The 15,933-nt window shown below is 38.7% G+C and overlaps 1 protein-coding gene across 4 annotated transcripts in view; it reads right to left on the reverse strand.

Annotated features, from left to right (window-relative positions):
* Positions 1-15,933, reverse strand: part of Mob2 (MOB kinase activator 2) — a 475,874-nt gene that overhangs the window by 56,204 nt on the left and 403,737 nt on the right. Inside the window, exon 1 of one of the 4 annotated variants that reach the window (XM_065228650.1) lies at positions 11,062-11,897. The exons of the other annotated variants lie outside the window; for them this stretch is intronic. Within the exon in view, the coding sequence (XP_065084722.1) occupies positions 11,062-11,228 (167 nt within the window). The 5' untranslated portion in view covers positions 11,229-11,897. Of the gene's footprint in view, positions 1-11,061; positions 11,898-15,933 lie in introns of those variants that run through there. 4 annotated transcript variants of the gene reach the window in all.

Consider the following 15,933-nt stretch of genomic DNA (forward strand, 5'->3'; position numbering starts at 1 on the left):
AGTGTTATCAGAGCAATGGTGAGTGACACCCCGTTGTTGTGGGTTGTGCCAAATCGAAAAAAAGATAAGCAACGACCGGTTGGAAAACAGATTAGTAGTACCCTGTCAGTGCCAGTTGGTTATCAGTTTCTGGTTCAAGGGGTGGGGATTGATTCGCTTTTGGCTTATGGTAGGTTCGAGTACCGGAAATCGATTGCCCGTATCAGTCAACCAACTTTATTTCGTGACATACAAATCTTTTTCTGGGAAATCGAGGAGCTTGTTGTCAAGATGTTAGGCCAGTGCAGTGTGATCTCATAGAGTAATCACCAGGTACCTAAAGTCATTAGGTAATAACAATAATCAACTACACTGCCAGTAGACCTGTAATTAGAATCTAAAATCTTAATTATTCAATTGATGACAGATCCCGACAGCTGTAGCCGCGGCTCATAAATCTCACCGTTTGTCACGTTTGTTTTATATTACATAAATTTGCCCCTGTGTCGGATCGCTCACTTGGCTGCTCGTCAAAGGCCGGTTTGTTTACACTCAAATTTGTTTACACTTGCTCATTAGGGAAACAAACTCCGACCAGCTCTAGACGACAGTCGGAACGTTTCCCCGGGCTCTCTGGGAAGAAGAAACGTGACTTTGGTGATGGTGCTGTGTCAAATGAAGGCGATCAAATAAGCTTTTTGCCTCTGCGGCTGCTGCTGATGTTTATCAGATTTCCATATGGTAAGGAAAATGAAAAAAAAACAGGCTTGCAAATCATACAGCCGCACTCTAATGAGTTGCACGAGACAGTCAGATTGATGAAATCATAACTTGACATTCAAGATTGATTTGATGTTGCTTTTTTTTTTGCAAATCGATCATAAATTTCATCGCATTCGTAGAAATCTACGCAGATAATGATCCACCACCGAAACGAAACCTCAATCAACCAATTAACACTCCATTACAGCCAATCTCGCTTTGTAGTCCCGATTACGCATCATCGCAGTCGTGCCCCCAGCTTCGTCAAGGTCTTCAATTAAATCGCCATCCAACTTTTTGCGCCGTGTTTTGTTTTCGCAATTTCGCTACAATAACATCCGCCACTTTGCTTGCCCATAGTTCACTGACTACCGTCGTACTACTGCAAAACAAGATCATACGACGACGTCACGTAAAGTGACGTCTGTTTGAGTAGGCATCCACCTTTGCTGCGCGTAGAACTTTCCGATGATGATAGTGGTTATTCCCGAGCGGTCCTGTACGTAGGCCGTAAATAGCAACATCGTACGACACAAAGTCAAGATAGGGTTACCATCGAAATTTAAGCGATATCAAGTGAACGGGGATGGTAACGGGAACTTCGTCATTGTGGACAATCAACGCGGGAAAACCATTGCCTCCACCGTGACCTTTCAATTACCAACAAGCGATTATACAGTTGAGTTGGTTTGTTTACGACTATTCCCTTGGGTGAGGAGGATGGTATGATCTGATCAAGGCCATATCAACATGAAACATATTTGTGTATATTTACACTACGATTCCTACATTCGTAGATTGATTAAGTTTGCATTTGAACTTGGAGATTTGTAGGTCATTTGCTACGGGAAACTTGAATTTGTGATTCTTCTTGTGGCAGAAATGTTCTACAAATAGAACTAGGACAAACGTACCAGTCATGGCTCTACGTCTCTATCACAGTGCGTTCCTATTATGGCATATGGCAATTGACCGTTATGCAAACGTATGGCCTAGACTGGTACATCTACCCGATCATAAATTAAAGCTATTTTAACTTTAAAAGGATCGCTTTTTGAAAACCTTTAATATTCATCTGAAAAACCCTTGTACACACTAATTCAGGCCTCCACTGTTCGGTAATTTTTGAACTACGAAACTGTTCGGTAAAAGTTAAAAAATTTGCTAAAAATTCAAAGATTAGTAAATTTATTCAGAACTTGTACAGGCTTTGTGAACCCCATTTAATTAAAAACAAATAAAATTGTCGATTTCACTGATTTCTTACTTGTGACGGTCATTTGAACAGGGATGCCAGATGATTGTTTTTGAAAGTCTCAGATGAAAATCTGTAAAGCCTGTCATAGCTTGTACAAATTCCAACTTCATTTTCTGATAAAAATATCAATTGTCGATTTATTTTTAGAATAGGTCCTATGTCCATAAGATTTCTTTTTGGATTTTTATTGTATAACAAAGATAATTCTACAACTTGGTCCCTTCACAGCCATTCCATAACAAAACGATATAGTGGTTCTCAGAATTTAGTAAAAATTGCTAGTTTTGTTTCTTATCGCAAAATATTAGACCCGTGTCTTTTATTTTGTCAGTAGGGTAACCATGTTGGGCGGACCAAAAAATCTTTTTTTTTTTTTTCAAAAACTACTTTTTTTCAAGAATTCAAAATATCAAATGAAAGCTAATTAAATATTGAAGTAATGAAATTGGGTTGTTAGCGGAATGCTTAAATAAAACAGAAAAAAAGGTTATCTTCCATTTAATTCCACTTAATTAATTTTGGTATCCATGACAGATACGTATTTCAACTACAATGTGGAATTAAATGGAAGATAACCTTTTTTGCTGTTTTAATTAAATATACTTTTTACGAAAAATATCATGATATTAAAAAATTGGATTTTGTATTGAAAAAATTGTTTGTATTTGTTTTTTGTTTTTTGTTTTTTTTTTTGTTTGTAGACAGAGGGCGCAATATGTTTTTAAATTTTTCCTTGAAAATTTAGGCTTTTTTACATAATATATAAAAAAAATCAGCGGTTTGTTTTTTTTTTCGTGTTTGAGTTATATATTTTTTAAAGTTATTAAATTTTGGGTTTTCGCTCAATACTCCTATGCGACTTGACCAGTTCGCGTTTGTATGTCAACGTTAGTAGTTCAGCTCGAGCTGTCTGTGCATTTTTTTTTGTTCTCCCCTTCGCTTGCTGTGTGCTGGAGTTCCGCCTCCCGGACGAAAGGCCCTTGCTAAACGTTGTCATCGTCGAGTTTGTGCGTTGAGGTTGTGTTTCAAAAATACAATCCAAGGGTGCCATAGCCGCTATTAGAGGCGTTTGTTCTCGGTAACTTGAGTTGTCGGCAGATATACCAGATCTACGGATTTGACAAATTTTTTCGGAAATACGGAACACGGATCGAATATTCAGTGTACGTCAGTTTACTACACTCAAAAAATTCTACACGTCATCATCATGTATCTCACTCTTAATTTTGCGCTTATTGTGAAACACATCCATTTCATGTGTGAATCTTATGCTATGAATCATGTCTGAACACTATGGATTTGAATTGTGACACACTTGGATTCTATGTGCCTCATATGGTGATATCAATAACTTTGCACATCATAGTTCAATATTCTACAATATTCTACTTTATCGACTTCCACGTTGCCGACTCTTAAAATGAATCGACAAATATATAAACAAAACTGCCAGAGGCCAGAGCTTTCACATATCTTTTTAATGGGTCTGATTTGGGATTCGATGATGGGTTGTTGGGGTGTGCTACTGCCGCAGTCTTCGTTTGATCTCACTGTGCCACGGTTGATGTGCGGGTTGATAGGATAAAGTCACAAGTCTTGGTTTCGATGTTTACCTTTCTGAGCAAGCAATACACATGATTCAATGTGCAATACACTTGAATAGATAGTGAAAGATTTTCAACATTTCAAAGTTTAAAACACTAGAAATTAACGTGTATAACCCATTGAACCAAGGTGAAATACACTTAAAGTAAATGTGATTGTGCATTTAAAAACTCAAGTGTTTAAACGCTTCGATCAAACATGTGGAATTTTTTGAGTGTAGTTTCCTCCCTTCAGAATCCAATTTTACGATCTAGAGTATAATCTGATTCTGAAGGGAAAGAAGCATAAAGTAAAATACACCCCTGCAACTTGTCAACCGTTTTCTTGCTCGCTTTCCAGCGCAACGAAATTAGAAACGTGCTACAAGACCCAATTACCGAGCTGTACCTGGAGTTGCTTAATTTAATTCGGCCAATTGTCGATAAAACTAACAAGCCAGAAATCATATCCATGCACTCTACTTTTACACGAAAAGTAAACCAAATCTTGGGCTATTTCGTAAAACCTCAAGTTTTGCTCGCTGCTTCCAATCCGAAAGAGCTTAGATTTGAAAACAACGATTTCAAACCATTGGGTGAAATATACTTTGACGTTAAACTATCAGTCCTCATCAGCTCCGTAGAATACGACAGAAGAAGAATTACAGAATTTCAAAACCGGTGTTTATGCTTAAATGTGGAGCTGGTTAAGCAAATACTTAAACGATTACAATTGGATAACGTGGTATTCAGGAATCTAACCCTCTTGGAGCCGAAAAAACTGAAGCAATCCACTAGTTTGGGCCATCTACTCGGTCATTTCAACGACGTAATTGACAAAGAAGACTGGCAGCAAGTCGATAATGAGTTCAGTGAGCTGCAAGTTTTCGACTTTAAAGCCATCGGCGTTACGGATGAAGACAACCCAAGTAACAATTTTGGTTTTATGAGGGTTCTGGGGACCATGATTAAATGAAGCAATGAAATGGGGTTGTTATCGGAATGATTTAAATAAACCGGGAAAAAGGTTATCTTTAATTTAATTCCACTCAATAAATTTTGGTATCCATGACATTTTTATACCTGTGATCTTGACATTTTTACCTTGGGGATGAGAACTTAAGGGGGTTAGGTTTTGATAATTTTTTTAATGGAAATGACACTGATGAAGACTGCACATTGTAGTCGAAATACGTATCGGTCATGGATACCAAAATTAATTAAGTGGAATTAAATGGATGATATCCTTTTCTGCTGTTTAATATTTCTTAAAGAAAAGTATACATAGCACTTGTAAAACCAACTTTTGATAGTTGAAGATGCTAATTTCATTTCAACTTTTGATGTTAGACCCGGATGGTTGGTTGTCTTTATTAAGGCTGAAAATCTCCTTAATAAAGACAACTAACCGACAACCAACCAAGTCGGTCATCATTTTCTCCAATACTAATTTGACGAAAATCCTGAACAAAATTGAAATCGTTGGCACGACCTCTTAACTTTGACCAATTCAGCTGATTATTTGCACAGATTTTTTTTTTGTGTTATGAACTGAAGTAGGGGGTGGCCTATCACAAATATCAATATTTTTCCAGAATGAAACACCTTAGTGTGCACGTGTTAGTAAGAGTGGTTCCGAAAAATCGAAATTTGAAACCATTTTTTAAAAAGTTCCTTCATCGATTTATCATTTAACGTAAAATATCACCTATCAAAAGTTCGACAAAAAAACCGTAGAAATCCGTAGATTTGAATAAGCCTACGGAATTGCAAAGAAAAAAATCTGGCATCTCTCTTACATCGGATTGGGTTTGGAACGAAAAATAAGCAGAAAAGAAGAGCTTTACAATTTGTTTCTATCGGTGGCGGCTCTCGTGGTTGTTTAAAATAATGACAATTGAAAACTAACAAAAACTTTAGAACAAGAACTTTTGGTCAAGCTACTAATATTAATACCATTTGGAACAGGGATGCAATCTGACGGGATAGCATCAATAACTCCTAAATTAGGCATTTGCGAGACTTGGTGTCTTTAGCATATTTGCTTATTATAATTAGGACCATCTTTTGGTATAAATAAATAGTTCAAAACTGATCGGCAGATGGCGCCAAAATCTAACTTTTAACTCTTACATTCTTGAAACTGTACATCGTCAACAAAACTGTTTATCTTTTAAAAATAAAAGACTCTTCACAAGACGTCAAAATTCCGCAGCCTACTGTTTTCGAGTATTTTGGAAAACAAGAAAATGTGTGCATAAATTTGTTTCCCGTTATTTTTAGATATGTTCATCAATAATGTAAATACATATAGGATACAAAAATGCATGACTTTTATTAAAGATAAACCACCAGAGTGGACCTGTACTGCAATCAAGCGGGACAAAATTGATAACTCCAAAACGAAGCTGTTCCGTGATTTATCTCTTCAGTGGATTTTCTCACAATGGTAGGAGCCATCGGGAGTTATAAGGGTTTATCCTATCAAAATAAACAAATCTCCAATAGAGGTAAAAATTTCAAAGCCTACTGCTTCCAACTCACAGTCAAGATTTCTATAGTACGGTTAATAGGGACCACACTATGGGAACCGGCATTAACGAATCCACTTACCATATGGGAATATAGCTAATTGGGGACAAACTCTTATTGTAGGGTAACTTTAAGAGATCCAAGTGATCCACGTACAAGCGCCTTCCGCAAACTTCAGGAACCTTGTTCCGTTTTTGTTGCTGAGCTGGCAGCAATCAACTTCGCATTGGGGATGATTTCCAACATGCCCGCAGACCATTACTTCATCTTCTCGGATAGTCTCAGTTCGATTGAGGATATTCGGTCGATGAAACAAGGTAGGCACTCATCTTATTTCCTTTCAAAGGTAAGGGGGCAGATGAGTGTTCTGGTCGAAAGATCATATATGATTACCTTTGTATGAGTCCCCTCACATTGCTGAGTCTCATGAGTCTCATGATCGCCCACTGGTCACCATAGCCGGTCGAACTCCAGACGAATCTAGAACCACACTACTATTCATACTGGCGACATCGCTCTGATGAGACAACGAAACCCTATCCCAAGCTCCTCCCCTTTTCCTATCCTTCGACAATGTACCCCTCTAACCTCGAGTAAGCCGCGAGTATTCGGCCCAACTCCTACTAGACATAGATATAAGTGAATTTTGTTAAAAACAATGAACCAGTGGCGTCGCGTAACCTCACTTTTTACCTGTTCAATGACTTTGAAAACGTTATTTAGGGTCATGCTTACATTCAGATCAGTTTCAAAAGGCACAGGGTCTTCTAGTTTCACTGATTTGTATCTATTGGATGCCTTTTTTTAAATTTATTTGAGTTTTGAGAGTTGTTGAACAGGTAGATTGAGGTTAGGGCGACGCCACAGCAATGAACAATGAATTATTGGCTCCGTGAAGCTTCCAAATAAACGAACTAGATAAAAAAAAGAGATCCGCGTTTTTTTCCAAACCGCTCATAGACGTCTTATCAGAATGTATTCGGAGTTTTGACCGGAATTTGAACTCGGGGGACTACGGGATGGTGTACCGGCAGACCTGGAACATCCGTAAATGTAGTCAATTCATAAAGCTAATCCTAGAGCTCCGTTTTTTAGTTACTCACAGACGTCTCATTAAAATGAATTCGGAGTTGTGACCGGGGACCACAGGAAGATCCGGAACATCCGTAAAAGTGCCGCTTATAGATGTATAATCAGAGTTAATTCGAAGTTGTGACCTGAACATGGACACTGGGGACTATGGGATGGTCCACCAGAAGACCCGAAACATGTTTAAAAGTGGTCAATTCACGAAAGTGAGCCTAGTGCTCCGTGGTTTTTTCGAAACTACTCATAGACGTCTTATCAGAATGAATTCGGAACTGTGACCTAAATTTTAACTCTAGGAACAACGGGATGGTCCACCGGAAGATCTGGAACATCGGTAAAAGTGGTCAATTTATAAAACTAATCCAAGAGCTCCGCTAGTTTTCCGAAACCATTCATGGACGTCTTATAACGGCACCGGTGGTGTAGTGGTAAGCGTGATTACCTCTCACCCCAGCAGGCCTGGGTTCAATCCCAGTCGGCGCCGCCGGGATGTTCTGAGGCATAACATCTCGGATCACGCCTTCCTTCGGATGGGAAGTAAAGCCGTTGGTCCCCGGTTCATGAGTTGATGGGTCGATAGGTAGAGTCCAGGTGTGGGAGCTGCCTTCCTGGCACGTCGGTAGCATTGGTGCTCAGCACGGAAAACACGATCAACGGAAAAAAAAACAAACCAAAGGAAAAAAAAAAAAAAATTGACGTCTTATCAGAATGAGTTAAGACTTGTGACCAGAATATGGACCCTGGGGACAACGGGATAGTCCACCGGAAGATCTGAAACATTCGAAAAAGTGGTAAATTAATAAAACTGATGAGCTCCGCGGTTTTTTTTTAAATCACTCATGGACGTCTTAGCAGAATGAACTCGTAGGTGCAACCTAAATATGGACCCATGGGACCACGGTATGGTCCACCGGAAGATCGAGAACATTATAAGTGGTCAAGTTATGAAACTGATCCTAGGCCTCTGCGGTTTTTTTTAAACCTCTCATAGATTGGAAAATAGTTTTTTCAACAAATATTTTTTTGTTTTACAGATAACTCGAAAACAGTAGGCAATGGAATTTTGACGTCTATAGGAGAGTTGTTAATGTTGTTAAGATGAATAACTTTGTCTACGACATCGATTCTCCAAAATGTCAGAGTAAAAAGATAGATTTTGGCACTATCTATGCGGTTAACTATCTGTTAATGCCAATAGATGGTCCTAATTAATCATGTTACCATGCTTCTGCGTTAATTTTCCTTAAGATGTCACTGCTGTTCTTAACGGTGACATCTATCAGAAATTACCCATACACTTAGTTCCGTTAATTGTTAAAAGAGGGCAGTGCAGGCAAAACATATATGGTACCTCTATATTTACATACTCTGCACACAAAATATTTTCTTAGCCCCCTAAAAGGATTTCCCGCTAAAAGGCCTCCCTTAGCTCAGTCAGAAAAAGCCGCAGCTACAAAGCAAGACCTTGCTGGAGGTGGCTGGGTTCAATTCCCGGCCTGGTCTAGGAATTCGGGTTGGAAAATTTCTCGACTTCCCTGGGCATAGAAGTATGATTGGACTTGCCATACAATTATAGCAATGCAAAAATGGTACAGGCATCGAAAGCTCTCAATTAATAACTGTGGAAGTGCATCTAGAACACTAAGTTGAGAGCACGCAATAAGCTAATATGCGATATGGAATAAGCTTGAAATGCGAATAAGAAGAAGGATTTCCCGCCGTTTATTATGTATAGGGCGGGGCAGAAAGTATATTTTGTGCACAATATGTAAAAAAGGAGGGACTTGGGATGTTAATCTAAATGCATGTATAGAGGTACCAGACATGTTTGGCAGTGTCAGGTACACTATTTTGAAGTCTGTGAGAGGGAAATCGCAAATAGAGTGTAATCAAAATACATGTCATGTTGAGAAATTGAGCTACCCAAGCAACACACTTCCATCAAAATAGGTTGCTGCAACTTGTTTGTGACTGGAATAAGTTCCAATCAAGTTGCCACGACTTTTCAGTGACAAGTGTGCTGCTAGGGTAGTGAGACCGAATTTTTTTCTCTCAAATATGAATTTTTTGGCTCTCTGGGAACTGGTAGTAAAGTGGGTAAAACGGTATGGAGAAAATTCATTTTTATTTAATTGTAGCTTGGTTAACAATAATTTCCAGAAAAAACTGAACGACAAAGTCCTTGACTTATTTCCTTATGTTGTTGCTCGTTGTTTTTTACCTGAATATGCACCAAAAGCGAATTATTCCCATTTCTCTCAATTTCTATATGGGGATTTTTATCACTTCCTACCAGCGTAACAGCGCCATCTCTGTGGAAAATGGCCGGACGATATGATTAGTTACTGTGCGAAACTTTGCTGTAGACACCAAGTCCCGGAAATGCACCTTTTTGGACCAATTAATTTTGTCCAGCTAGAGTGCATTCCTGACCCATAGTGCATTGGTTTGTCAATTTCGTTAAATGCAGAAATTTATTATTATATTGTATATTGTGTATATTGCACCATAGTAAGATGTGATTATGATCGAAATTTGTTTTGTACAAGATGTCGATACTTTCGGCAGACTTCTGGAGCTGTAAATCCTCAGAATAGTTGCCAATCGACCTTATTTGATGAAAGAATATCTGAAGGACTGAAGATCTTCAGCATAATTCCATACCAACGTTTTACGATGAGATAATCAACCATATTCTAGTTTTAGTTCGAACCGTATCTTTCATACAATTTTTTTTTTGTATGACCAAACGGATCGCATGAAAGCGAGAATATGGGTGAATATCTAAAGGACTTCGTTTGAGTTTTTGATTAGTTGTAGGTCTTCAGAAAAAATGCTGAAGGTGTGGCGGTCTTAAGAATAATTCCTTACCAAACTGACGGTTTGAAGGTCGTCAGATTAACCCTCATCATCCCAAATTGATTGAGAGATGGATTTCTTTTGCATTTTTGAGCAGTTGATGGTCCTCAGAATAATTCATGATCAATCCTTTAACCCAGACTAATTGTACTTTTTTTTTTTCGCTGAAATGCATCCTATACCTTCGGAAAAAGTCACAATTCAAGATCATCAATTGAAAAGGCCTCAACTCCATTTTGTAAACAAACATATTTTGCCGAGATCTCAGCAAAAGTGATGTTTCGGAATATGTTTTGCTGAATCTCAGCAAACAAACGAGATTCGGCAAATAAAACTAAGTGTGTAGAACAAACTTATTTTAGTTCGTTCAATCAGCATCGAAACATAGTAGAATATAATTTTTTTAGTTGGAACGATTATTCGAGAATCGTAAATTTTGGCCTAATGATCCATTCCATCACCAAAAAATGACACTCCTCCTCATTTCGAAATATGACCATGGTCTTGGAGATTTTCTAGGTTTCATCTCAAACCAACGTTTTTCAGGATGATCAAAAATAGAAGTCTTGATGTCTCCTCAGGATTGATTAAATGTTATATGATCAAAGAATACTTCACCAAGGCTGATATTCAACAAACTGTACGGGATGCTTTGCACGGATGATGACGAATTGCTACATACCTGTAACGAGAAAAAATGAAACATAATTAATTGTTTTGTCCCATTTGCTTAATCTTCAGAATGACTAAATTATACAATCCGAATCAAACAAGGAACTGAAATGGGCAAAACTCATCACGACGAAGCCATCGTCCACAATAGCCGTTTATTTCCTTCAACACCTTTAACCAACCATCAAGGTCGGTTCTCTAAGCGTCTGTCTCGTCCAAGCGCCGCTCCCCCCCCCCTTCCGGCTGGCTAGATAGCTAGTTTACGATCATCTCTTCCAAATTTGGCGGTAAAAACCCAGCCCCAAAATCCCCGACGACGAAACTTACGTGGGACAGAAGAACACATTGAGCGATTCCTGCGCGTACCGAACCAACGAACCGATGGTGTCACTCAGTTTGCCTGGTACGATGCCCACCTGCCACATGGGCTTCCTCAGGATCAGTATGCACTCGATTAAACCCAGGTTGGTAGATTTTTCGCACACACTTTTCATAGGGATCAACTAGGTATTTTGGGTGGATAATTTGCGCACTGCAAAGACAACACCTGACTAGCGGGACTAACTAGCTGCTTGCTGATAAACCCTTCCCAGCTGTGTTATCAATGTGATAACGGTTGGATCTAGATTTGCACTCGTTTCGATTTGTCAGTCGCACACTTTGGTTGTGCTGACCGCTTGCGCTTAATAATAGCACTTAATCGCCAAAGCTGGGCTTAACTGGGCTTTAGAACTTAACTGGTACGTTTCACTTTTTTGCACTTAATGCCTTTTCTTTTTCTTCCTATTCTTCCACTTCGATATCACAGATAATAACAGACTAAAGCACCGACTTGATTTCTTCAAAGTTCTTCTCTCTTTATCCGCACTTTCTCTTCTTGGATTTGATCGCCAAATGCAGATACTTGCAACTGGACCACTGGTGAGGTTGATGACAATTCACACGACGCTCACGAAAGTTCTCCGAGGACATACTCGCAAAGTGTAGGAGATTTTCCACGTTCGTCCCACGCCGCCGTAGAGTTGCGTTGTTACTTAGACTGTTCAGTTCACTACCAGAGGCACCTGTTGATTGGATAGATTTATGTTCATACGTCGTCGCGATGCGTTGCGTGCTAGTTCGACCGAAGCTGATTGTGAGTCCCTCCTCGAGTGCGGTGGCGACTATACTGACTGAATCGACCGCCGGGATCGCGAGACGTGAGTGAGAACGTGAATGATTCGATGTTTTCGTGTTTGATAAGGCAAGTAGCGCACAACTGATAAGGATTGTTCCAGCGTATGTGTTTCGATGTTAGTTAACAGGACACGTATCACGGTTTGGATCAGGAGCTGATAATGGTGCGGTATATTTTGGGGGAGCTTCCAACTTCACACATGCCCACAATCCAAATTTACTTTCGTAATTGGTCACGGTATTGCATAATTTTTGCACGATATCAACACAATATCGTCATGTCATATTGGGTGAAGTACACCATCCTTCCACCCCTAGTAAAGGCAATCAACGCCCAATGACTAATCAATATTGCTCGAGTGTGATGAAGACGACGACGGCGACGATGACGATGATGATAATGGTATAACATGCTATCAAAGTTGTGAAATTATCGAAATTTGGCTGGAATTAGCCAACTAATGTGGGAGGTGATAAACACATATCGCTAACCAGGGTTGGCATGCACTTTTTATCACACAAATAGTTCCTTTGTTTATAACTTTTCACTCGGTTGATGAAACTTAGTTCTACTTTAAGTCAGAATTTACTGACTGTAGACACACGCATAAAGTAGTTAATGAGTTTTTTCATTGAAAGTCCGAATTGATTAGCGATTTTAGCTTTTCGTTTTTGTCACGCAGCTTCCAGCCCAAAATACAAATCTACGTGCCCATAGGAACCTCAAACTCTTTTTTTAAAGTTGCTTCAAGAAAAACCATGTTTCGTCAGGATAGTGCAGAGTTCTTAACAAATGAGCTATTTGTGCGATAAATTGAGCATGTCAACCCTGTCGGTAACAATGGAGCAGACATATGCCTTTATTATCCAGTTGTAAATGGCACGTACATTGCAGGAGAGTGATTGCACAGGCTGGTAGCTACACGCAAAATCATTGCAATGCAATATTTAATCTTTGTTCATTAATTTATTTGATAAGGCTCAATCGAATTAACATTACAGAGCCGAGGATTCTTGTTCACAATACAAATCATCTTAAAATCATAGTCAAAAGGTACAACATAATACACACTTTATCTCTCGCTATCCAATAAGACTCTGTCCATAAAACATGCAGACAACAAGATGGGGAGGAGGCGGTGTCGGCACACAGTAGACCATCTATGTAGTTTGTGAACAGACTCTAGATTTCATGACGCATCCAAGAAGAGAAAAAAGCACATAAGTGTGATATGAACCAACGCTTTAACACTGATAGCCGAGAAGTCACTCGTACTTATTTAATTATTTAATCGCTTTTGTCCCTTTCCGCAATATTTTCTTCAATCATTAGCCCAGCCCAGTCTGGTAAATTTCAAATGAATTAATCATTATCAATTAATCATATTACCAAGCTTTTGCGTTAATTTTCCTTCAGATGTCACTGCTGTTCTTAATGGTGACATCTATCAGAAATTACGCATACACTTAGTTTCGGTAATTGTTAACAGAAGGCAGTGCGGTCAAAACATGTGTGGTCCTTCTATATATGCATTTAGATTAACATCCGAAGTACCTCCTTTCAGTGATGTCACCTCGAACGAAAGCGAACAACGAACGAGCACCCTGCGTTCGGTTGTGATGCACTTCTATTCGTTCAGCATGTATAAACCGAACCGAAAGATGACTGTTGCACACCATTCGTTCGGTTCTCGTGTTGCGAACGTAACCGAACTATGTGTTTAACGAGTGCAAACGGACCGAGCGAATGGGTGAAACGAACGCTTCGTGTAGGTTTTTCCGTTGTCAAAACTTACGAACGGTGCGTGCATTTTTTCGAATGTCGTTGATTTACGGCGCAGAAAAACTGTAGAACTGTTTAAAAATTAAAGCAATATTACCATGATGTGAATATTACATGTATAAGGATGTTGAAGGAATAAGTATATCTAAAAATGTTCTGAAACAGAAATACGTTGTTAGTTAAAAAAAATCCCCGCCATCCGTGTCTCCTAGTGTAGCGAGTGCTTAAACGCGGAAACAATAAATTCACAAAACAAATACTGTCAAAATTGTCCGAGCTCCCGTGTAGGTATGGTGTGTATGATTTTAATGATAAATTATGGATTGTTTTAAGAACAATTTCAGTAACAGTGGTCCCACAATAACTCCGTCTGGACTAAAACTTCTACATGACCTCCTGCATCAAAACTGGTAACAGAAGGTGGATTTCCATTGTAAGTATTCGAAAAACCAGGGATTTCCAACATTATGAATCTAAGGAGCTCTCAAGTCGAATCCCGTTACCCGGAAGAATATTTGCGGAAGAATTGGAGAGGTAGCTAAAATGTTCCGAGACCTAATCACGAAGGATTTGGAAGAAAAGTTTGTGTGCTAGATGCTGGAGTCAGCATCAAGAAAATGACGAAGCAGTTCCTTAAGATAGGAACAATTGTAGTAAGGACCCTCGGTTTAATTGATATGAAGGTAGCTCATATCGCGGAAAACATTCGTGACGAAGTATTCAGCCTTTTGTAACGATTTAGTCTGGAAATCGAGAAACTGTACTCAATCACCGTCAATTACGTGAAGGCCGTTTCCCTCATGAAGAAGGCACAGGCAGTGTTAGAAATGGAAGAGGACACAACAAATGATCACAGCACTGGAGATTTTTGCAAAAATTTGACCATTTTGGAGCTTTGGATTTGTAGGCAATTATGCAGTTTTTTTGGCTTTTTATCAAATAGCTAAAAAAATAATAGATTTTGCCTCGTCCTTCTCAGAATTGCATGAAACTTTGCATAACTGTTTGTTATGAGCAAACATTCATATTTTTGTTTTTCAATAAATTGTAGCACGGAACGTCACTTCTGATCTCAAAATTTCCTTGAACTTAAAACTCTCATCAGATTTTTTTAGAATTCTCATCAGAAATCGCTTGATATTTTATTTTGAAGAACATTAGACATTAGAATAAATGCAATCACTTCGAGTTTTCAGTATTTTATTGAGGAACATTTCAGCTTTATTATCGAAAATGTTCAGTCTAAAATATTATTTGGCAGCCCTGCAACCAGACAGATGCAGGCGATGTTTTTGTCCCTTGCGTTGTCAGCACTGAAAAATCGGAGAAAAAGAATAATTAGTGTTTTGAGTTCTTCCTTAAATTATTTAAAATCTAACGTAGGATTTTTCGGAATTCGCAAAATTGGCATAATGGCAGCGTTCGAAATAAACTAAAAAGATTTGATTTTTCGTTGAAAAAGCGCTACCCAAATGCGCGTAAAAATCTAAAAATTGGAATATGCGATAAATCTTATGTTAGATTTAACAGAATTCATTTTTGCATCGCGGACAAAAGAATCAGCAAAATTTGTCGAATAATCTGCAAGATCCCTGTATTGTGGGGTACAAAATGTGGCTTCAAGAAGAACGGGTTGAAAGATTTGAGTTATATTTAAGTGCGTTTAACACAAGACAAGCAGCGACTTACATTCATTCTGCATTCATTGGCATTTTGACACAAAATCCTAGAAGGTATAAGGATGCCGAAAATGTAAAAAAAATCGATTTTTTTGAAACCCAATAGGGTAGAGCGCTACTTCGTCGTAATCGCCCATTTCCGTTCTATCGATCAGAAAATATCAATAATATCAATGATTTCACCGTGCACAAATCAATAATAGGTTTGTTTGCGTTAGTTCATTAGCTACAATATAAATCCTATTAGTGCGCATTGTATGAATATTTACGCTCATTGTTCTCAAAACAAAAGAAGCGCTCCTAGCGAATCCCCTTTTTCTACGTTTATCCGTAGGACGAAGAAAATCCAATGGCGTGTCAATGCGTTAGGACGGAATTGAAACTCGTAGAACGAATTTAGAATCAAGAAGCAGTATTAGATTTTAAACAATATCTCAACAATGTGTGACTCTTTATCAAACCCAACGGCAGAAATATTCCTTTTTTTGTTCAAACTCGTTCAAAAAAGAGAGGTGCAGCGCGGGGTGTGCTTCGTAGGACGGAAATTAGATCAAAAACCCT

The sequence above is a fragment of the Ochlerotatus camptorhynchus genome, unplaced genomic scaffold (genome assembly GCF_037179485.1).
Source record: "Ochlerotatus camptorhynchus isolate MF236.1 unplaced genomic scaffold, CSIRO-AGI_Acam_v1.1 ptg000299l, whole genome shotgun sequence".
NCBI lineage: Eukaryota > Metazoa > Arthropoda > Insecta > Diptera > Culicidae > Ochlerotatus > Ochlerotatus camptorhynchus.